We start from the raw sequence: 23,711 nt of genomic DNA, 5'->3' as shown, positions 1-23,711 counted from the left end.
TCAAGATTGAAGATGAAATCGTTATAGGTTATATTAGTTTTTTTTTTATAACTATTTTACAGCGATTGTCTTTCTTTTTTGAAAGTTTTGCTGTTCTTTCTATATGAAAAATTTGTTGTTTTTTATGAAGAGTTTGTGAGTCTTCTATTAGACAGAAAAGGATTGGATCTTATTGTGTTAGAGCGGTTATGTAATTTTAATTTTGTTTTATAAGGCGATTTGCGAATCAAGGTTTATATCTTGTTCCATGTCAGGTCATTAGAAACGGTTATATCTTTTCTGAATTCTTACACCTGTAACTGCTCTTTATTATTAATGAAAGATTATTCGATTGTCAAAAAAAAAAGTAATTAAGCCTATAAACAAAGATAAAAAGATAAACAAAGTACTGATATATAAAATTACTTAAAAAGAATAATACAAAAATAAAGTAGTATATATATTTCTCATGCGACCTCAATAGTCGATTCAAATTATAAAGTGTTCATTTTAACTTGTTCTATGATTGAAATATTTATGTTCGGTTTGTATTCGTGCACCACCGGATCTATGTTAAGATGGGGCCATGGACCTTGAAATTTCTAATATTTAAACCCTTAAAAAAAAAATATATAACACTATTGATCCTTATAGTTTTTTTTTGGATTAATTAATTATGTGTAACTAATTTATTTCATGTTTTAAAAAACATATATCAATAATAAAATTTAGTTTTAGTTTCTCACAATATCTTATCCGGTCCTTTTTTATTATATTTAACTTATAATTTAATATTAGACATATAAATGTATACAGTCACATTTAGTTTAATAAAATTAAACATATATTTTATACTCATATAAATACATTTTTGAATTATGCTTAGAACAATAATTTATTAAAGGTGCCTTCAAATATTGTCATCTAGATTTTCTTGTTCATTCAAATTTTGAATGATATATTGATGTTTGGTTCACTTAAGATTTTTATCAAATTTTGAATGATAAAAAAATTAATATTTAATAATTTTTTAGAAATAAATGAAAGTTCGGTATTCTTTTTGCAATAAATTGAAAATTCAGTAACCTTTTTGAAATAAATTAAAATTCTATATTTTTTTTGAAATAAATTAAGAGTTCAGTAACTTTTTTGAAATAAATTAAAATTGGGTAAACTTTTTGAAAAAAATTAATGGTTCGGTAACCTACAAAATATTTAACCCCCGAAAGAAAAAAGTCACCCATATGTAGCCGTTATAGCTAAACCCCACGAGCACCTCACGTGACCTATCCCCACACAGCGCAAGGCAAACACAAAATTTGAATTCGGACCTGAAAGCGCCTTTAATCCCCACCCCCAATTCAAATCTCGTAGCCACCTCTCTATCTCTCTCTCTATTCCATTTCAAAAACAAACATCAACCAAACCACACCCTCAACACACAAAACCAGCAAAACCAGAAAAAAAATTCGAAACAATAGAATCAGATTTCATCATCTCCATCACTTAGGTATTCTCAATATTACAGATCTTTCGGATCTCCATTTCGAAATGTTTTCGTTCGATGTATCAGTTTTTTTTGTTTTTTTTAATACGTTTCAGGTTTATTTACGTAGGTTTCGATTTTGAAACGGATTAATTGGTTCAAAGAGAGATGGACGGTGGAGAGTGTGTTAGAGTTGCAGTTAATATTCGTCCTTTGATTACTAATGAGCTGTTCAACGGTGCTACCGATTGCATCAGTATAGTTCCTGGAGAGCCTCAGGTATTTCGATCATTTCCTTTTTTGTTTTTAATTTCTCTGTTAATATTTGATTACCTTAGAGATTTAATTTTCAATTTTAATTGAAAATTAGGTTCAAATCGGACCGCATTTCTTCACTTATGATTATGTTTATGGAAGCACGGGACCGATTTCTTCTTCAATATACAACGACTGTGTTGCTCCACTTGTTGATGCTCTTTTCCATGGCTATAATGCTACAGTTCTTGCCTATGGCCAGGTTTCAATTATTTTTACTTGGTTAAATACAATGGATATTATTGAAAAAATTAAATGAGTTGTAAGTGTTTGATATTTTTACTTCATTTTGAATTAGACTGGCTCCGGAAAAACATACACAATGGGAACCAACTATGGCGGAGAAGGATGTAACTCTGGTATTATACCCAAAGTAATGGAAACTATATTCCAAAAAGTTGATTCTTTGAAAGATTCAACTGAGTTCCTCATTCGAGTCTCATTTATTGAGGTATTTAATAAACCATCCTTATTGTTGTTACTTTATTATAGTTTGTGCTCATGTAACGAGCTGGTTATGTTAAGAGTTGTTAAATGTTTAGACTGTTTGGGATTTGACAGATATTCAAGGAAGAGGTGTTTGATTTACTTGACCCGAATTTAGGAGCTTGTTTTAAAGGGGAAGGGGCACCATCAAATACTTTGAAGGTTTCACCAGTGCCTGCTAGAGTTCCAATTCAAATTCGAGAAACGGTGAATGGTGGAATTACACTTGCTGGTGTTACTGAAGCAGAAGTTAGAACTAAAGAAGAGATGGCTTCTTATTTGTCTCGTGGTTCCTTGTCTAGGGCCACTGGAAGTACTAACATGAATAGTCAATCAAGGTATAAGTATCTTTTCATCTTGCGATTCCTTCTTTTTTGTCTTGGTAATTGCAATATTTCATAGTTTTTTTTGACTTTCTTTATGATGAGGTTTTGATAAGCTTCTCTTTCAGTTTGTTTAATATGCAACATTGTCAAAAGGATTTCAGTTTTGAAAGGTCCAAAGTTTCTCTTATCATTTAATGTTTGTTTTCCAGTCGTTCACATGCTATTTTCACGATTACTATGGAGCAAAAGAAACTTCGCAATTGCACAAATGAAGCAATTAATGATGATTATGGTGATGACATCTTATGTGCAAAACTACATTTAGTGGACCTTGCTGGTTCTGAACGTGCAAAACGAACTGGTGCAGATGGCATGCGATTTAAAGAAGGTAATTCTATTATTTATCCGTTATGGTTATATACTTTAACGAAAATTAGCATTTTCTCTATGTATTGTGATTAAGGATCAGAAATTTAAGTTTTTAATGGCCAATAGAAACGAGTTTGAGTTATAGTTGGAAACCCTTTTACTTTACAAGTTTCCTGTTGCTTGCTTTATTTTAATTCTACAACTGCATTGTTTAGGCGTTTCCATCAATAAGGGCTTACTAGCTCTTGGCAATGTAATAAGTGCTTTGGGAGATGAAAAGAAGAGGAAAGAAGGAGGCCATATTCCATACCGCGACAGCAAGCTGACTCGCTTGCTACAGGTTCATCTCTAGTTCATTATTCCCATGCTCGTTTTAAAAGTGATTTAACACCATTCCTATATTTCATCAGAACAGACCTGTTTAAAAATTAGATGTGCAGTGTGCATTGTAGTTTAACGATTGATGATCACTACAAAATAGCTTTACCTGTATCTAAATGTCGAAAAGTTAGGAGTACATATAATTATTAGAGAATAGAGTGATGCTACTTGAGACACGAATCACTAGGAAATCATACTTAAAAGCCCGATATTATTTATTTAGCTATGTTAAATTAAGGCTTTCTTCTCATTAATGTTGGAATTTCAATTTGAAGGATTCTCTGGGAGGGAACAGCAAAACAGTGATGATTGGTATGGCGTTTTTCAAATTAATGTATTAACATTTAGTTCTTCTTTGTACTGTTCAAATATTGCTTCATAAAGAAATCTGACCCTTTTTGTTTTTCAAATTTTGTCATCAATGTTATAGCATGTGTCAGTCCTGCTGACTCAAATGCTGAAGAAACTTTGAACACATTAAAATATGCAAATCGTGCCCGCAACATTCAGAATAAAGCAGTAGTAAGTTTGGTTCATTAGCATTTTGGCCTCTGCTTGCACTATTTCTGTTCATGAATCTAATCTTCACTTATTTTAAGGTGAACCGAGATCCAATGACAACTCAGATTCAAAGAATGAGGAGTCAAATTGAGCAACTGCAGGCTGAACTAGTGTTTTACCGTGGGGACGCCAGTGCACCATTTGATGAACTTCAGGTGTGATGTAGATAAAGATAAAGAAGTAAATTGCTGGCGCATTAATTGGTTCAATATCTGAATAGGTGCACTTTTTGTTCCAGATTCTCAAACAAAAGGTGTCTTTGCTAGAAGAAAGTAATGCAGAACTGCAAAGAGTGCTTCAAGAACGACGAATCACTTGTGAGCACTTATCACAAAGTGCTGTAAATGCTCAGGTTACTCTTTGTTTTCATGTTTCAGCAGTTTTGATTCGTTTCTGGTTGTTATTTTTTATGTTTAAGCTGGACTGAGAAATGTATTCATGTAACTGGTTCTCCATCTATTATTTAGGTTGAAAAGGACAAACTGCTACTGCAAATCGAATCAGCTCGTCATGGTAAATCTTGGGATGAGATTGAATCTAATCAAAATCAGGTAAACTGAAGTGATTCTTTGTTCTTGTGATATTTGCATTGTCCTAGTGATTTTGATTTGTAGAGTTTTGCTGATGTAAAGTTTAAAAATACTGCAGGAATTTGATCTGATGAAAACTTATGTCTCAAAAATTCAAGAATTAGAAGGGGAACTGTTGCGCTCTAAACGCTTGTCCAACAGAAAGCGTGGTCGATTTGTTGATAGTGTTGACTCAGATGATGATGGGTTACACTGCAAAAATGATGATGAAATATTATCTAACTCTGATCTAAAAGCTGTGGATATTTCAGGTAATATTCTCGAAGCTTTAATTTTTAAATTTATGGCTTGTATTTGTTTCTTGTTATTTTAGCGTAGGGCGGGCAGAGCACTTAAGTAGCTTTAAATTCATGTTTGTATTTTGCTTACATGGTTTATGAGTACCTTATCTTTTGATTTATCTCCAGATAATGTTGAAGATGAGGAAAAGGAGCTTGAACATTCTTCTCTTCAGGAAAGATTGGATATGGAACTGAAAGAATTGGATAGAAAACTTGAAGAGAAGGAGGTAAACATGCCAAAAAATTCCCGTGATATTTCATATTTTTTTTTTTTTTTCATAAATATTATCAATATGGACATGAAGTTCTCGATCAACATAGTCTCTTCACTCATGTGCAACTCTTAAGAAATTCTTTTGATGAATTATTTGATTAATTGTGAATAATAATTTATTATGAGTAATGCCTTCTGTTTATGTTTTTTCTTCTTTCTTTTGATCGTTGAAGGCCGAAATGAAGAATTTTACAAGTGCTGACACTTCAGTTCTTAAGCAACACTATGAGAAGAAAGTGCATGATTTGGAAAAAGAAAAGAGAGCTTTACAGGTTTGGGCAATATTTATTTTACTGGTTACTATGTTATTTGGCAGAAAGAGATTGATGATTTGAGATGTTAATGTTTGTTTACCGTTTACAATTGTATCTGGTTTAACTTCTGTTGTTATTTTGCAGAAAGAGATTGATGATTTGAGATGTAATCTTGCAAACATATCCTCTACTTCTGATGATGGTGCTCAGAAGTTGAAGGAGAATTATCTCCAGAAGTTGACTCTCCTTGAGGCACAAGTGAGTTCTACATTACCTTCTTTCTTTTAGTTGCAATATTTGTTGACATTCATGTTATGCTGGGCAGGTTGCAGAGTTGAAGAAGAAACAAGATGCTCAATCTCAATTATTAAGACAAAAACAGAAGAGTGACGAGGCGGCAAGACGACTTCAAGATGAGATTCAGAGAATAAAGACAAATAAGGTGCTCTTTTGTTTTATGAAGAGATTAATGTACACTTTAATTTGAATTATAATCTTTAATTTATTGCCATGTTATGGCATGTAGGTTCAACTGCAGCAGAAGATCAAGCAAGAGTCTGAGCAGTTTCGGATATGGAAGGCATCACGTGAAAAAGAAGTTCTTCAGGTTAGTGAAAGAAAAGAAATGCATGCAGTATATTTGATTTGTTCAGGTATTGTAGGGATATTGCTTTGTTTTTATGGTTTAAGGGCTAACTTGTGTATAATTATAAAACTCTTAAAAATGCAATAGTTGCTTTTGTGGTAAAAATACATGTTGGATGATGCAAAAACAAGTTTTTGTACAGAAAGTGGACAATTATTTGCAGTTTCCAATACCATGCTAATGTTATAGTTCAATTGGCATTCATAGCCAACAAAGCCGGCAGAGTTGTTGCTTTCTAAAGCTCATCCTTTGGAAAAGTGAAGATATAAGTTTATCACTATGACTTTCTTTTATAATAATGATTCTTGTAAGATATAAGTTTATCACTATGACTTGCTTTAATCTTCAATTCTGTATTTTAATATAAATTTTAGAGGGTGTTTAGAATTCTGTGTTAAATTTTGGTAGCTGATTTCTAAAGATTTTTTTAATAATTCAGCAGAGATTAATCTTAACGTGGACTTCTATGTGGCTATCTAGGATAGTTTTTTAGTTTGATTGATTTTTTTAATATCATTTCCATGTATGCAGTTAATTCTGTCACAACACTGAATATTCTTAAAATTCACGCTTTTCTTTTTCTTAGATATTTTTAGAGTTTTAGTCTGAATACGTGTTTACTTCTTCTTTTTTATTCTGAATTTCGTTCCTTGATTTAACAGCTAAAGAAAGAGGGAAGAAGGAATGAGTATGAGCTGCACAAGCTACTAGCTTTAAATCAGCGGCAGAAAATGGTAATTCATGTGCATCTTCCTTTGACAATGCTGAATTTCTTTCCGAAGAAGCTGCAGAAAATAGTAAATTGATGTGCTCCGTCCTTTTCTTCATCTTTGCTTTAGGTTCTGCAAAGAAAGACGGAAGAAGCTGCTATGGCCACTAAAAGGCTCAAGGAGCTTTTAGAATCTCGGAAGGCTTCCTCACGTGAAAGTTCGAGTGAGAAAATTACTCCTCACACACTTCATTTCTTTTTCATAGTTAATAAATTAATTTCTAACAGCCTGTGATTCATTCATTTAATGCAGGTGTTGGAAATGGCAAGGGTCCTGGACTACAGGTATTTCTTACAATTATACAATGTGTATTTTGCTTGCTTGTAATGATTAATTGCTGGAGATTTGGTTACTCGGTGGTCCTGCAATTTGTTTCTATTATTGACATGTTTTCATGTAAAGGCACTGATGCAAGCTATCGAGCATGAGCTTGAAGTCACTGTGCGAGTACATGAAGTGCGAACTGAGTATGAGCGTCAGATGGAAGAGTGAGTCCTGCTATGCACCATTTAACTTTGCTAATCAGTTAGAGAGTTCTATCTCATTGAGGCAATAAAAACTAAAAAGTATTATTTCTTGTTTGAAATTAGGCATATGGTTGGGTTTAATTTGATTAATGATTGAGAGTATTTGTTTCAGTTTTTAAAGGTTCTGAATTTAGACCTCTTTCTAATTTGTGTCATTCAACTAGATGCATCTGTATCTCTTTCTGTTTCATGCTACTTGATGTTTTTGGTTTCGTATGGTTTTTTAAATTTTATAATGGTTCTCGTTACTGTAGGCGGGCTAGAATGGCCAAGGAGATTGCAAAACTAAAAGAAGAAACAGCAATTCTTAAACAAACTAATTTAAGGTAAGTCTTTTTTCTTGCGTTTTCCTACTCCTGTAGCATAGATAGATATTTTTGTTATTGTTAATCTCAGTCAGTGTTTTGATACTAAAGTACATCACATGCAGTGATTCTCCATCCACAATGTCTCCTGGCGCACGAAATTCACGGATATATGCACTTGAAAATATGCTTGCTGCTACTTCTAGCACCTTGGTTTCTATGGCTTCACAGTTGTCAGAAGCAGAAGAGCGGGAACGTGTATTTAGTGGCAGAGGTCGCTGGAATCAAATTCGATCTCTTGCTGATGCAAAAAATGCAATGAACTACTTATTTAATCTAGCATCCTCTTCCAGGTGCCTTTTCATTCTGCTACTCATCCCTCTATCTTTTTTTCCTAAGATCACGTGAAAGTTAGATGCACTAGTGATCAGAGTCATGTCTTATTTAAAACTGTGTTTCTGATGAACTGGGCTGACTCTCTTTTGATTTCGTAAGGTGCCTATTACGAGAGAAGGAAGTTGACTGCAGAGAGAAAGATGGTGAAATAAGAGATTTGAAGGAAAAGGTAGTGAAAGTCAGTTCTTTGGCTAGGCATTTGGAAATGCAGAAGGCGGAACTCATTAATCAAGTGAAATCACAGGTTCGTACCTAGAGTCAATTTCACAATAAAATACCCTTAGCTGACAATGGAGTAGAAAGATGGAAACATAAATTTCTAATATACTTTAAATTTTGAGAATACCAGAATTCAGCATTGAAGAACTACTCCACAAGAAGTGAATCTGAATTTGGGGGCCACAAGTATGAATTGCGCAAGCAGGTAACTTTCCTTGTCCAACTTGAACAACAGTGATATGTGTGCATGGCTGTATGTATTTACCTGTATGTGTATATATATATGTCTTTTTGCTAGGGGTATCGAAGTTCTTTCTTAGTATTGGAAGATATGGATACATCTGAATCAGAACAATCAGAGGGAAATGTTGATGATGTTGACAGTGAATGGGTGGCAGATGAATCAGCCCGGCCTGTGAAAAGGAGAACCAAGAAAAGAATTTCCAAAGGTGGAGTCAGTCCAAATGTGGGAGATATCAATGATCCAGAAAGCTGTAAAATGGATTCAGCTGGTGACGGATTTATTGCTGTGGCTGAACATGCAGGTAAAACTGCATCTAGTGTATGTTGCACTTGTAGCAAATACTCGTCATGCAAGACAATGAAGTGCCAGTGCCGAGCAGCTGATGGAAACTGTGGGCCATCTTGCGGTTGTGTGCCTAGTAAATGCTCTAACAGGGAGGATTGTCTTTCAAAGTCGGATGGGGAGGCTGAATCCGCTGGCACTGCCTCAAGCCATGACGAGACAGAAAAGAATCAAAATCTTGCTTCTCATGGTGCAATGTTGCTTCAGAGTGCACTGGTTGAGAAGCCTCCTGAAAACAATGTCGATGGTACGGTCAGAAGGAAAGCTTTGTCAGACATAGGCAATACACTGGTATGTCCATTTGCATTATCTGACATCTGAACGAAATATTCCTATTTATATTAGGCAAAGTTATTCTATGATAGTCGCATTGAAGTAAATCTTAATTTACTCGTGGAACTTGTACGCAATGGACAATTAACACCAAAATTTAAAATTCTCATTAATTAATTTCTGAACTTTTATTTTTATCAACTAGTCCAAATTTTCATCAATAAACCCAATTTTTTTTGTCAATTAGCCCCCTACAGCTATTTTCAAATTTTAAACGAATTGTCTAATTGATAAAATAGTTAATTTGGATGTTAATTGTCCATCGCATGTAAATTTAGGAGGTGAATTGATATTTTTACTAGGTCGGTTTCATGTTTAAAGAAACAGAAATTATGAACCATCATTATTCTGGATATTTTTATCTTGGAGTAATTTATAATCTCGTTGTTTTGTAATTTATGGTTCAAAACTGCAGGTCAAATCTAACGCAGCAAAGGGTAACCAGAGGAAGAAATGGCGAAAATCAACTGTTCAGCTTATCCCAGTAGCTCCTCCCTCGTCCACACAACAACCAGTAAAGGCAGAAAATAATGCAGGTGAAGCTGATATTATACCTTTGAGGTTACCTAGGGCGATGCTATCAGCCGCATCTAACAGCGTAAAGCCAGAAAACAATGGTGCAACTGAAGCAAGTAACGTGCCCTTGAAGTTACCAAGGTCTATGCAATCGGCTGCATCATCAAATAGCAGTGCCCTCTTAAGAGAGAGGAATGCCGATCAATCATCCAATGACGTAGTTAACAAGGAAAATGTGGTACTTCCTCTGAGAAGTCCTGCCCGACCTCCGAAAACATCGGAGGAGAAGGAAAACTATGGGCGCTAGCTAACTCTGACATGTGTATGTCCTCAGTCCTGACAGATGACACTTAATTATTACTGAAGATTGTTGTTTTGGTGGGTTGGTTCATTGGAGTAAAAGAATGTAGGGATTATGTAGGTAAAATCTGAAATTGATTTCTTTCAAGAAATCCATGGAAGACAGGCTTAGATTAGAAATGATTATTTAGTTCTTTTTTACCATCTTTTATGGTGGTTCAGACCACTTAATTGTTGTTTTCCTGCTCATTTCTCAATGGGTATAAATCAGATCAAGCATGCTCATTTGAGTTATATCTGCTAATTAAGTGTTCAAATTTTTCCATCAAACAAAATGGTTCAGATCAGATAATATATGGAAAAAACACATGTTATCTATTTATGAACATCAGTCATTGTTATTTTTTTTATCAATGACTGAAAACATTTAATTGAAAAATTAAATTCGATTTTCTACTCCAAATTCCGTCCCAGTGTATTTTTTAAGAAACAGTTGCAAACAGTTTTAGACTGTTTAAAGGACAAGTTGCAGCAGTTTTTCAAAAAATATCTATTTAAATAATATTAAAAAAAATCAAACGATTTCTAAAAACACATTGTGCAACCATTTCTTATAATAGTTTCTAAAACGATATTTAAAAAGAGTTGTAGATGGTTTCTAAAACAAAAGATTACTTTATGCAAACAAAAGATAAAAACGAGTATTTCAAACAAATTTCCTTTCGATTTTAAGTCCAATCAATAATATAATCAAATTTTCAGTATAGGATTCTAATTTTAAAAAGAGTTTTTTTGACAAATATCATAAAAAGGCAAAATATTCTCAAAAGTACTGGGCCAAAGTTTTTTTTTTGAAAAATATTGTTTGCGATTCGTGAAGATGAACAAGACGGCAGTTGATTCGCAGATCTAAAGAAACAATTGTCATATTGACTCGCTGAATCTGGAAAAGGAAGACCAGTCGGCTGTAGATGAGGATGATAATTGGAAGAAGCGAAATGATCGTCAGCTGGTAGGAGGAAGTAGATTGTCGACGGCTGACAAGAAAAAGCAGATGTTTGTTGAATGATATTAGGTTTGATTGCAGCAAAATCAAATTATGAAAAAGAAATTAGAGAATTAAATAGTATCTGCGGAAAAAAAAGAAATAAAAAAAAAGAGCAAATCGTATATTTCTAAAAGCAAAACTACTCAGTACTCGCATATTTGCGAGTTTTTTTTTTTGTATAAATAACAACTCTAATCTCACAAATACGTGAGTAGTTTTGCTTTTAGAAATATATGATTTGGTTAGGCTAATAGACTGAGAAAATACTGATCTTTGTTTTAGTTTTCAATTCCACCCCGACGTAGCAATTTTTTCAATTATACCCTATTTTGATTTTTTAGTTTTCAATTGCACCCTGAATTAAAAATATTAAATGAATTATTATTGTAAGGACTAAAATATATAAAACAAATACATTTAAGGATTAGTACGTACTTTTTTTCATTCGGCTAAATTCAAACAAATCCTTAAATTTAAATAAAATTCAAATAAATTCTTAATTCATTCTCTTTCACCTTTCAAAATCCAATCTTTTTTATTTCTCGAATTACCCATCTCATTTTTTTCCACTTACTTTAGCTTTTTAGTAAATTTCTTTTCTTTAAATTCAATGCACGGTTACAGCCGCCTTGGCAATGGCCGATCTGTAACTGTAATTGCCGGAACAACTATTCCTTCTCCCCCTTCTTCTCCCCGCCTCCGCCACGGCCGGGGCAAGAACGGCTTAAATGGCGGTAGTGGCGGGTTTGGTGGCGGTGGCAGGTCAAAACAGAATATAGTAGAGAAACTAATGTTTATAATAGTGACAATTGTGTTTAAAAGAAAAGGTTCCTTTTGTTTGCTCCAGTTCTGTACATTTCTGACTTAAATTTTGATGTTATTGTACATGGGATCTTTGAATTTTGATGCTGACTTAAATTTGAAGAATGGTGGAGTTGGTGTTGTTGTAAGGAAACGTCCTCCTGTTGGCTCTGTTTTATTTTTTTAATTAATTTAAATTTAATATTTTTTTGATTTGTAGAGAAGATGGTTTTTTTGGTATAATTTATAACATCAAAGGATTTTTAAGTTTTTTAATAAAGATGAAGGACCTATTTTAAATATTAACCAAATGAAAAGAGTTCAATTTAATGTATCAGGGTGCAATTGAAAACCAAAAATACAAAATAGGGTATAATTGAAAAAATTGATACATCGGGGTGGAATTGAAAACTAAAACAAAAGTCGGGATTTTTTCAGTCAATTAGCCATTTGGTTATTACCATGTTTTGTCTAAATAAGTAATAACATAACGGGGCTCTCTAAACGACATACACTGCATATCAGGCGATCCCGTTTAGGCCTGAGCCCAAGAAGAAGGCCTAAAATGGACGAGCAATAACTGGAGCGTGAAGAGGGAAAGAAAAACGAGAAACATAATTCAAAAATCGTTTGAACTGGCGTTACTATTTTTTCAAAAATCAAGAACGTTGCACGCTATCAGATCTCCAGCCTCTCAATATTCGAAATGAAGAAGCCAAATAATCGACGATCTAACCGAAGCAGCATCGCCGATTCTTCACCAAAGTCCGCCATACACGAGGATGAACAGCAGCAACCGCATTGTGACAATAGAGCTGATGTTTTGGAGAAAGAAAATGAAGCTCTCAAGGTACTACTTACCGTTCTTTTATTTCTATAGTTTCATTGTTTGATTATTTTGTTTTTGTAATGTTACTTTTTTTTTTGATTTTTTTAGCTATTTGAGTTTATGATTGTTTATATGCATATTTAGATTTGGTAGAGATTTTATAGTTTCTGTTGTGTGAAATTAAAAATTAGTTTTAATAGTGTGAATTAATCAGAGGGAAATTGAGGATATGAAGAACAAACTAGCTACTGTTTCACCAAATTCAATTGAGAAGCACAAGGAAGATGATGATGATAGCATTAATTCTCAGAAATTTATTGCTCTCGAAGAACAGGTACATCTCATATTTAATTCACATTATTTTCAGTGATATTTATGGAGTAAATGGTATCATAAGGATTGTCATAAATATGATGGATTAGCTTCTTTTATTTATTCAGGTTACGCAGTTGAGGAAGAAACTAAGTGTATTCTCACAGCTATCTGCACAAAAACAAATCTCGTCATCACAAAAGAAAAAAAATGGTGGTGGTGGTGAGGCAACTTTAAATGAAATTCAGAGATTAAAGGCTCATAAGGTTACTTGTTTTAGCTATACTATACATAAGATATGGTGTTCATACATTAATTAATATCTTATTCTTATTAGCTTTCATTTATCTGTTTTCCTTCGCCTCTTTTAGGTTCAACTTCTTTGCAAGATGAAGTTAGAGTCTGTGCAGTCCAGGCTATCCAGGGCTTCACTGGAAAAACAAGTTCTTCAGGTATTCTATGTGCACTTGTTTATTACCTTTGCTACTATTATTATCATTATATCAGATTTGGTGTTTGTAAATATGGCTGGAGTTACTCAATACTTTGGGAAGGTTCAATCAATTTTCATGTTTATTGAGCTCTAATCATTTTTTTAATATTTGCCTGTTCTTTTCACACTTCTGCCTAATTTTTGCATTTTAACATAAACATTATAACTCTGTTTCAGTCTATGTTTTGCATTACAAAACTAGTCTGAGGAATCTGAGCAGCGTTTTATGAATTTTAACATTTTCTAACTCTTCTATCATTTCTACAGATGCATCGTTATTCACTTATTCTATATTGGTGCTCAAGAAAGTTTTGGTTCATATATAAAGAAGAAAGTTTTAAAAAGTTCAAGATAGCTATCAAATTTCTTTGAAGTAATGTACTAACAAGTATGTACTTTCTATGAACAGCTCAAGAAAGATCATAGGAGGAAAGACTATGAATTGCGTAAGTTGCTAGCCTTGAATGAGAAGCAGAAACTGGTATGTTGAAAAGTACCTTCATAAGTTCCCGACTCATGTTTGATGTCTCTTTTTAAATGCATCAAGATATTGGATAGAGAATCATCTCTTTAGTTTCTTGTATTGTTAAACATCAGGTATTGCAGCGAAAGACAGAAGAAGCATCAATGGCTACTAAGCGACTAAAAGACCTTTTAGAATCCCGAAAGGCTTCATCTCACAGAACTTCTGGTCAAGGTATAGTGTCTTATGTTCCTTCTTTATGTGCGTGTATGAGTGAGAGACACATCGTGAGTGTTTGTTTTCTCAACTTTGTTTTATTGACGTTTTTCTTTCTTTCTTTTTTTCTTAATCTCATACAGATGCTAAAAGCAGCCAGAATCCTGGAGTCCAGGTATGCAAATGTCCCAATAATATATTTGTTTGGACATGCTGATCCGTAATCAATGAGGTGTTGTGTAACTATATATTGGACATGTTGGTTCAGGGCATAGAGCTTGAGCTTAAAATTGATGCAAGGGTGGAAGATATACGCGCTGACTATGAACGTCAAATGGAAGAGTAAGCCGCTCTTGTAACTTTTAAAGATTAAAATATGGTGTAATTCAAGTCCAAAGTTTCTTGGTTATCTACTTAGTTCCTATTGGGAAAGACTGAATGCACTTCAGAAAAGGTTTCTTACACTCCATTCATGTATTAATGAAAAGATAGAAATACACTTTAGGAGGAGTGTATATAGTCATACCCGTTCCTATTGTATACCATTTCTCTTTACAGTGGTACTGACTTTTAAGCATGTTACTTCTCCATAGCCTTTTAATTTGGGGTTTTGAAGATTTCTTTAATTGAATTTTTAAGTGGATGGTGATTTTATTATCTAGTTGTACTTGTAGTTTATATTTAAATTGATTTAAGCAATGCATTTGGCTAGGATGGCAGATGAGGTCCTAAAGTACGAGGAAGAAGCAGAGATGCTGAGGGAAGAAAATTTCAGGTAAGATAAGTTGCTGAAGCTTTTTTCATAGCGACCAAAATGGAAATTACAATCTTCTTAGTAATGTTATACATGATGCCTGTTGCTGCACATTCCTCCATGTTAACTGACTACCAAATTCTGCAAAGTCTTATCGGACCTTCTTCTTTTCTCTTCTTTTTAGATGCCAGTTGCAGCAGAAAGAAGCGGACTGCATGGTGAGGGAATCAGAGTTAAGAGAGCTGAAAGAAGAAGTTTTCAAGCTAAGTAATGTGGTTAATCAACTAGGAATACCAAAGGCAAAAGTTCATATGAAAAGGCTAGATGTAAGTGCATTATCTGGTTGTTATTTCTTGCTTCTCCTGATCTTCCCAACTCCCAACCCTTAGTTGTATGCTACTAGAGCTTTGATGATATGATGTAGCTTTAATGGAAGAGAAACTGCCATAGACTCGTCATAGTGCAGAGATGGATATTATTTAGCGTTGCCTGTTAATCATAAAAATAGGGAATTGATTCAGCAGCGACATTTGTTGGCCAGGTGGATCCTGTTAAACCTTGTGTTTCTTCTGGAAGTAGTAGTTATTACTCATTTCAGTCAGAAGATTCTGGGGGAAACAATGTAGTGTTGGGGAAATCTACAGAACGAGTGTGCTGCTCTTGCAGTAAAAGATCTCTTTGCAAGACCTCGAAATGCGAGTGCCTGGCTGCTTTTGGCTCCTGTGGTACAGGATGTGGGTGTACAGCCTCTAAGTGCAAAAACAGAAAAGATGACTCACTTCAACAGGAGGTGGCTATAGATACAGCGCAAAGTTTAGGCAACACAGAAACAGAGAAAGGCATTGCTGTGCCTCAAGCTTCTGATATGGATAATGATAATTTACCAAGAAGGAAGCCTTTATCTGAAATTGGAAATGCAGTGGTAATTCCTGTCAACTCTTCTCCTCTGTGGCTCTGTTCATTTGCTTGTTGTCTTGCCATTTTTTCGTTTACTTTAACATTGAGCTAATGGAATATCTTTAATCTTACGTCATTGTAGGTAAATCCAAGTCCAAAAAAGCCTGGAAAGAAAACGCGAGGGCGCAAACAAGTTTCTCAGCTTGACATGGCAGAATCATCTTCTCTAATACCAGAAACTGCTGAGAGGACTAATATGGCTGTGACAGTTAAACCTACGAGGTTAACGAGGGCTAAAAGGTCAGCAGTCTGAAACATAGAAACTTAAATAGAATAAATTCATCTACTAAAACTGGTATGTTGTTGTAAATCACAAACACATGGTTTTCCTGCCCAGGAGCTGAGCTCCATAGGCTACAGAATGTTCAAATGATTGGAACTGCAATAACTTTTACATTTGAAAGTTGAGATGTGTAATACATAGTTCCCCAATATATTGAAATTTTGAAGGGAATTTTCAGGACTGTCATTCATTAGGTAAATAATTCATCAATGCTCTCTAGATTTTCATTTTTTTCATTATGGTATTTGCTCTATCTTTGCTAAAAAAAAAACAACCAGAAAAACGTCTGCTTCCAATCTAGTTTAGGTGCTCTTTCCTATTAATAAAATAACATTATATAAAATTAACAAATGTAATTGTGAGATTAAAAGATTTTTTATATTATTTTATGTTACAAAATATGAAAAACATTTAAAATTTAATTAACTAATAAAAATTTAAACTTAAAGAATTTTATAATTTTGATGATTATGAAATTTGAAAAGCTTTTATTTGTGTTTGTAAGTTAAATCATTTCAAAAGTTTTAATATATATTATTAATATTTATAGGTTCAAAAACAAAATGTATTTAAAATTAAATTCTAAGTTTAATTAATTAAATTTTAATTATTATAATTTCAAAAGTTTAAAGCTATAAATTTTGAAGAGTTATTAATGTATTAATAATATTTAAAAATTATTAACTATGATTTTTTTTAAGTTTAGTCACAAATTTAACTGTATAATGTTAATAAGTGATAAAATTCAATTTATATTAAGTTAAATTATTTAATGTAAACTAAAAATTTGATGAAATTTATAAATTTAATTGAAATATACATCTCATTATAAAAAAAATAATTAAATTAAATATAAAATTATTCAATATCATCCGCAAAACGCACCGGCATCGACCTAATTACATCTAATAACTGAAGTATATATTAATATATACATATGTATGTGTTAACCAAAATAAATATAATTTGATTTTATTCAAATAAATTGTTTGATTCAATTTTTGGATCGGGGTTTTCAAAATTTGTTGGACAGTTCATTCAACAACAAATGATTATATTGGGCAGTCAGCGAGACAGATAAATATAAAATAGATGGAAAAATACATAAATGTCACCAGATGTTAAATGCTTCTACTGCAACACAAAATTGATGTTCAGAACTGCATAATCACTTAATTTCTGAAAATTGTACCAGCCTCTTGTTGGTGATGCTCTCATCTTAAGTGTTTATTAAAACTCTGCATCAACCAGTTGCTGAGTCTAAAATGACACAGCCTTCCAAGTCCTCAGATGGGATCTTCAAGTCTTGATAATAACTCCATTTGTATTCTCCAACACTGTTTGCTAGTGGGTTCTGCTTCTGCTAATTTCAAGTTTCGTGACCCAATAGTCGAGTTGATCGGCAACACAAGCCGACCCAGTGGAACCGTACGAACCAAATTTCTTAACAGCATTTTCAACTCCAAGATATTCATATACATCGTCCTCGAAAACAGGACTTAAACTTCTCATTTCGTCAAGACTTAGATCCTGAAGCTGACAGCTTTTTGAAAGACACAAGGCGACGGATCTTCCCACGACATCGTGCGAAGTCCTGAAAGGCATTCCCTGCAGAAAAATTTAGATGGGTCAATCATGTGGAAAACTTGAAAACCGGAGAAAATATACGCTCTCATAAACAATGGGATTCATGACTTGCCTTTTTAACAAGATAATCAGCAAGTGTCGTGGCGTCGAGAAAGCCAGCTGGCAGCGCCTTTTGAATTTTTACAGTATTAAAGGTGATGTTCTGTGCAAACTCAGCTGAAACTTCAAGCATCCCTATTATAGTCTTCACGCTGTCAAACACAGGTTCCTTATCTTCCTGTCATGGAAATAGAATTAAATCAAACTCCAGCATCTTCAGAATAAATACAATAGACAGTAGAATCCAAATATATATATTGATTAGGATAGATAATTTAAGAGGAAGAGCAATGGACCGGAAAAGCAAAAGATCTGTGACTAGAAATATCCCATTATTTTATTTGACATATTTCTTTACTGCATTTCAACAGTTAATTAATTGTGCACCTGCAAATCGCGATTATAAGCAAGCGGAAGTCCTTTGCATAGTGTGAGAAGTGTAACCAAGTCTCCAATGACTCTAGCAGATTTTCCTCGAACAAGTTCCATAGGATCAGGATTTTTCTTCTGAGGCATAATGCTACTTCCGGTGGAAACAGAATCACTAGGAGTGATAAATCCAAACTCCTCTGAAGCCCACAATACCCATTCTTCACCCAACCGAGAAAGATGAACGGCTGTGATGGAGTTAGCAGAAAGAAACTCCAAGACGAAATCACGGTCTGATACTGCATCAATACTGTAAAAACAACGAAACATAACCAACTATTCCAAGGATGAAAATATCATTAATTAGGTGCAGTACATAAGCTGAGAGGAAATATGATAAAAATGATAAACCGTATGTAATGGCCATGTACCGCAGTTGGGAGCAAAAATAACTGATATCACATATAGCACCGTGCGGAGAGTGTTGCCTTATTAAAAGCATTTTCCACGATGTGCATTACAGTTACATTACATGAATAAATAAACTAGGATATTCATTTGGACTGATAAATCAGAAGCTAGAACAATAGAGGTAACCAAACTAATTTGGTCAAGTGATTGGAAATCAACAGTATATTCTTTGATTACCGGTAAAAATAGGGAAGCAAATGATATTTATGTTTTTGTCAAATTTGTATCTTAAAATATTCAAATATAAAAGATTATGCAGATACCTGTTCCTCATTGGAGCAGTGAATCCCAGAGCATCGGAAGTCATAAACCTATCAATAGGTAGACCAGTGCCTGCCAATGCACATGCACCCAAGGGGCAGAAATTCAGCCTTACTCTACAATCGTGTAAACGGCTGGCATCACGTTCAAGCTACAAGACAGTGCCATTGAAAATTTATCATCTACGGAGACACCAAGAGTACTATAAACAAAGTTAAGAGCTAAACTTATTGTCTATACGTAGAATCCAGAAGAGATGTCACAAATATAATGTTGGTAACAACAGATGAAGTTTCAAACTGCAACTTGGAATTAATGTTTAGCATTATTTTGTTTTCTAGCCAGTGAACATAGTTAATACATCTATTCTGAGTTTAGGTCTAAGAAATATGAAATTTAAAATATGCTTCCTTAGCTCAGAAGGAAGTCAAATCTCAACCATATCAACCAGTAAAAAATTAGGAAATATGATAATGTGGGGATAGACAGCGAAGTACCTGCTCAACATAAGCCAACAGAAGATGTGACAATAAAACCGGCTGTGCTCTTTGCAAATGCGTATAGCCAGGAACTATTAACCCCTCATTATCCAAAGCCAAAGTCACCAACGCAACTTGTAGATGTTTGATGGATACAATGATTCTATCAATAGCATCGCGACACCATAGGCGAAAATCAGTCAAGACCTGATCATTTCTGCTCCGAGCAGTATGCAGTTTTTTTGCTGGCTCGCCAATCATATCAGTAAGTGCAGCCTCAATATTCATGTGAACATCCTCCCTATCTGTCCTCCACACAAACTCACCCGCTTCAATGCATTTTTGGATCTCGTCGAGACCTTGTAAAATGCTATCCTTATCACTGGCACTCATCAATCCCTACAAAGACAAACGCATTACGCCATGTGCATTTCATAAAAAGGCATAGTGACCGTTCTATCTAAATCATCAAAAAGTTAACAATGCACTGCTTGGGAATTTTACACCTTTTACTGAATTCACATGAAAAATTAACGAGTCAAGGGATAAAAGTAGTACCATATACAATCAGCAGCAATAACCGATCCCACTAATTCAGTTAAATGTTAACAAATTTACATACATTGCATTGTGGGTTTACACTGAAAAGTATATTTACAAGAAAATTAAGTGACTAAGGCAAAAGCCAAAGTAAATTTACACTAAAAAGTATATTTTCCTTTGCTCAAAACCAATTTTCTCAGCAACCAAACAAAGATATATCATACTTGTAATATTTTTCAAAGGAAACAAATAATAGATGAAAGAAGAACCTGTTGGCAGAGCATTGAAGCGTGAGCCTTGCTACCCATAATATCATGCTTATAAAGGTGCTTATCAAAGGAAATAGACTCAGTAAATTTCTCAACAATATCAGTAACACTCTTCTCAAACCTTCCACCCCATAACTTGGTCTCTTTATTGTTAGTTTCGTTTGATGAACCGGTCATGGCTCTAGTGATGCATAAACCCTCAACCCTGCCCTTTGTTAGACTACTGCTAGACACTGAAGAAACAAAGGGTATATACGAGTTTAATGTGGTTCTAGGTGAGCAAAACTGAAGTGGGTATTGAGAAGAAGACACAAATTGAGAGTATGATTTCATTTCCGGCGAGAGCTACAGAATCGAAGTGGGCAGTGTTTAGCGAACTTTTAGTTTTGGCAGTCACGCAAAGTCAGTAGTTCATGTCTGTTTGTGGGTTTTACATTTTGGGCTCATTTAAGTTGGCCCACACAACCTCTGTATAGTTCTGTGCCAAACAAGCCTTGAATAGTTCTGAGCCTAATAAGCCCTAAATGTTTCAGTTTTAAGCCAATTTGGATTGACTTTTTTAGAGGGATTACGGGATTAGCCCAAATTAATTAGATAATTACCACCCTAAGTTTGAAACTTGAGATTTGTCATTTCATCTCTTATTATTCGATTTTTAACCTTTCTAAATTCAATTTTTATACTTTCAAAATGAGAAAAATACGGTTCCAAAATCTGAGAGATTGTATGTCGTGATTCTTGCGAGATTTTCACCTTCCTTTTCTCCATTCAAACTCCAGTTTCCATTTCTTTCAAACTTCCCATTTCAGTAGTTTTTCATAATTTGAATTCAGAATGGTTTCAACTAGGTCAGCCTCCTAAAACCCCCCTGCAAAAAATGAAGAAATCGACACTTCGTTGCTTCGCCGGAGCTTCACTTTGTCTTCATGCATCAATAATCCAGCGGGTTCTCTCTGTTTATTGCTCAGGTTCGATCATTTTTCTTTTAGTTTATCTTTAATTTTTAATATTATTGCCTACTTATTGTTTGATTTTCTGTAGCTCCGTTCTTATGGTTTGTAGTTTGCTGTTTTTGATTTGTATTATGCTAGATCTGATGCATTTCATCTCTAGTCTATAGTGTGTGTCATTACTTTTAAAGTATTGGAATATTAATTTTCAAGTTAGTTGAAAATTATGGCATGTTTATTGTTTGATTTGTTTGCTTTGTGTAGGCTGTTGCTTCGCCGGAGCTGATGAATTTCCAGCAGTGGTGGAAAAGTAGCTGCGAGTGGAAGAGAAAGACCTGGTACTTGGAAATCAATGCGAAGGGAGATTTTGGTTAACCAATGGTTTACTAATGGTGAACCAATAATTTTAATTTTTGAAAAAAACGATTTAAATTTTCTCTGATGGTGGTCTTGAGTTTTGTTGGGTTCTTGAGTTTTGAACTCTAACTTAAACTTTGTCTTAGTGTGCAACAGCATGTCCTGATTTCAAGGTTAAATTTAGTGTTTATTTAATGTAGATAATTATTTTTTGGGCAGGTTCTTTGTGTATTACCAGCAAAGTTTTTACTGAATGAAGATGAAAAAAATGCTTATGAGAATAGGACGTTATATATGTGTAATGTTTTAAGTGTTGGTTAACTAATGGTTAACATTAGGTTAACTGATAGTTAATTTGTAATACATTTTTTGGTGTTGCGGTCATTTTCTATTTTTCTTTTGTGAACGACGATGGTGATGTGGTGGTGGTTCGATTTTTTCGTGTTGCACAGCCTGCACTTTTGCTGTTTGAAGAAATGTTTATGAGAATATCTATTTATGTTTGCAATATATTAGATATTGGTTAACCAATGGTTAATATTAGATAAACCGTTGGTTAACTTGTAATAAATTTTATTTTAAGTATATCATTAATAAAATGGTTAGTAAACTGTTGCTGAATTTTTTTTTGTTACTAGTTAATCATTATACCATAATTGCAATACAGCGTATGATTTCAGATTGTAATATATTTTGATTTTGTTAGCTATATGTTTTTAGCATAAAATGAGAACTTTAATTAATGGTTAACATTGGGTAAACTTTTGGTTAACTTGTAATAAATTTTATTTTGAATATATCATTAATACAATCGTTATAAACTGATGCTGAATTTATTTTGTTGCTAGTTAACCATTATACCATAGTTTGCAATATAGTGTTAAGTTAAGATTGTAATGTATTATGAGTTTATTAGCTATACGTCTTTATCATAGATAGAATGAGAACTTCAATTAGTTAAATTGTGTGTTAATTAATTAATTCACAATTTTTTAGCACATAGTTGGTTATTGTTTGGTATAATAAAGTGTTGATGAATTTTGTTTATTTTATTGTATTATATTTTATTAAATTAAATATTTTATATACTATTAATTGTACAATTGGTATTATATTGGTAAACCAATAAATAAATCGTTTTGTTAGTATGTATAACATTTGATCAGCTTTTGGTTAACTTTTAAAACACTAATGAACTAGTTTAATTCAGCTTATAGTTGGTCATCGATTGGTTGACCATTAGATAACTAATTAATAGACTATAATTTTATTAGTGTTTTACTCACAGTTCATTAATGGAGTAAAAAATAAAATTAATAATTTATTTAAAAGGTATGTTTAAAATACAAAATTCAAGTTTATTAACAATCTACTAATTCAGTATATAATTGGTCATCGTTCGGTCGACCATTAGATAACTAGTTAATAGACTATATATTTATTAGCGATTAAAAGTAAAATTAATAATTTTTTAAAAGGTACAATTTGTTTTAAATACACAATTCAAGTTTACCAACAATTTACTAACGATATATTCACAATACACAATTCAAGTTTACCAACAAGTTAAGCAACAGTTTACTCAATATTAACCATTGGTTGACCAACACCAGAAACAATACAAATTCTCATAGGCATTTCTTCAAACACCAAGAGTGCAATATCAAAATCAGACCACTACCGACAATGCTTTCTTCAAACACCTCAGTAACTCATTTTTCTATGAAAGAATGCTTTTTAAGATGTACATGACAATTATGGAGCCTTTGAAAATTAGAATCATTAGCCAAAACACTATCGTTTCATTCATCTTCAGATCTAAAATCTTTGGCAGCCATACAGACAACATAAAATTAAATCAGGATCTCCAATAATGGCGGCTCTGTATTTCACTCATGGCTGCACTGGTTTTTTTCTTCAGCATTAATAGTGTTTCTCTCAGCGGCAGCGGCAACGATGGCTTCCAAAAAACGGAGACAAATCTGTTCAACTGGTGGTGATTTGTGCGTCGGCAGAATTTCTTCTTTGACAGCAAAATCTGGATTGTTCAGCTTTTTGAAAGATTTTAATTGTAATCTTAAAATTTGATTTTTATAGAGATTGTAGGAGAAGATTTGATTATCAAGTGAAACTTACCTTGTTAAATAATATCGTATTTTGCTAATTTAGAAAAGTTAATTTTGAAAAATAAAAGATGGACATGATAATTTTTAATTTTGAAAGATAGCCCCGTAATTGTCTAATTATTGTTGTATAAGTTAGGTATTTCT

The 23,711-nt window shown here is 33.4% G+C and overlaps 3 protein-coding genes across 4 annotated transcripts; 2 read left to right on the top strand and 1 right to left on the bottom strand.

Moving 5' to 3' along the window:
- Positions 1–1,303: 1,303 nt before the first annotated feature.
- LOC126664865 (kinesin-like protein KIN-4C) lies at positions 1,304–10,204 on the top strand. 2 transcript variants are annotated; one of them, XM_050357458.2, is made up of 28 exons: positions 1,304–1,489; positions 1,596–1,744; positions 1,836–1,982; positions 2,079–2,231; positions 2,342–2,604; positions 2,802–2,980; positions 3,177–3,301; positions 3,618–3,654; positions 3,773–3,864; positions 3,942–4,058; positions 4,142–4,255; positions 4,371–4,454; positions 4,552–4,744; positions 4,901–5,001; positions 5,222–5,320; positions 5,447–5,560; positions 5,628–5,744; positions 5,829–5,909; positions 6,611–6,682; positions 6,788–6,881; positions 6,971–7,002; positions 7,121–7,206; positions 7,500–7,571; positions 7,676–7,903; positions 8,046–8,190; positions 8,296–8,370; positions 8,464–9,042; positions 9,500–10,204. In XM_050357458.2, exons 2-28 carry the CDS (start codon positions 1,634–1,636, stop codon positions 9,905–9,907), a joined length of 3,918 nt encoding a protein of 1,305 aa, XP_050213415.1. In that variant the 5' UTR covers positions 1,304–1,489; positions 1,596–1,633; the 3' UTR covers positions 9,908–10,204. The 2 variants fall into 2 exon arrangements, with proteins under 2 accessions (XP_050213415.1, XP_050213416.1); XM_050357459.2 differs by having other exon boundaries at positions 1,582–1,744.
- A 1,757-nt stretch (positions 10,205–11,961) lies between these two features.
- LOC126664872 (kinesin-like protein KIN-4C) lies at positions 11,962–16,242 on the top strand. Its single transcript, XM_050357476.2, has 12 exons — positions 11,962–12,599; positions 12,793–12,912; positions 13,019–13,156; positions 13,262–13,342; positions 13,793–13,864; positions 13,981–14,080; positions 14,206–14,237; positions 14,331–14,404; positions 14,775–14,837; positions 15,001–15,142; positions 15,358–15,738; positions 15,856–16,242. The coding sequence occupies exons 1-12, from the start codon at positions 12,456–12,458 to the stop codon at positions 16,024–16,026; spliced, it is 1,518 nt and encodes a 505-aa protein (XP_050213433.1). The 5' UTR covers positions 11,962–12,455; the 3' UTR covers positions 16,027–16,242.
- Positions 16,243–17,093: 851 nt separating this feature from the next.
- LOC126664870 (argininosuccinate lyase, chloroplastic) lies at positions 17,094–20,549 on the bottom strand. The gene is made up of 6 exons (XM_050357473.2): positions 20,135–20,549; positions 19,341–19,721; positions 18,846–18,994; positions 18,130–18,421; positions 17,756–17,920; positions 17,094–17,664 (listed from the first exon to the last, which is right to left on the bottom strand). The coding sequence occupies exons 1-6, from the start codon at positions 20,465–20,467 to the stop codon at positions 17,401–17,403; spliced, it is 1,584 nt and encodes a 527-aa protein (XP_050213430.1). The 5' UTR covers positions 20,468–20,549; the 3' UTR covers positions 17,094–17,400.
- Positions 20,550–23,711: the final 3,162 nt, after the last annotated feature.

The sequence above is a fragment of the Mercurialis annua genome, linkage group LG1-X, assembly GCF_937616625.2.
Source record: "Mercurialis annua linkage group LG1-X, ddMerAnnu1.2, whole genome shotgun sequence".
Classification (NCBI taxonomy): domain Eukaryota; kingdom Viridiplantae; phylum Streptophyta; class Magnoliopsida; order Malpighiales; family Euphorbiaceae; genus Mercurialis; species Mercurialis annua.
Note: the sequence above shows the minus strand (reverse complement) of the source record. Positions and strands in the feature narration are given on the sequence as shown.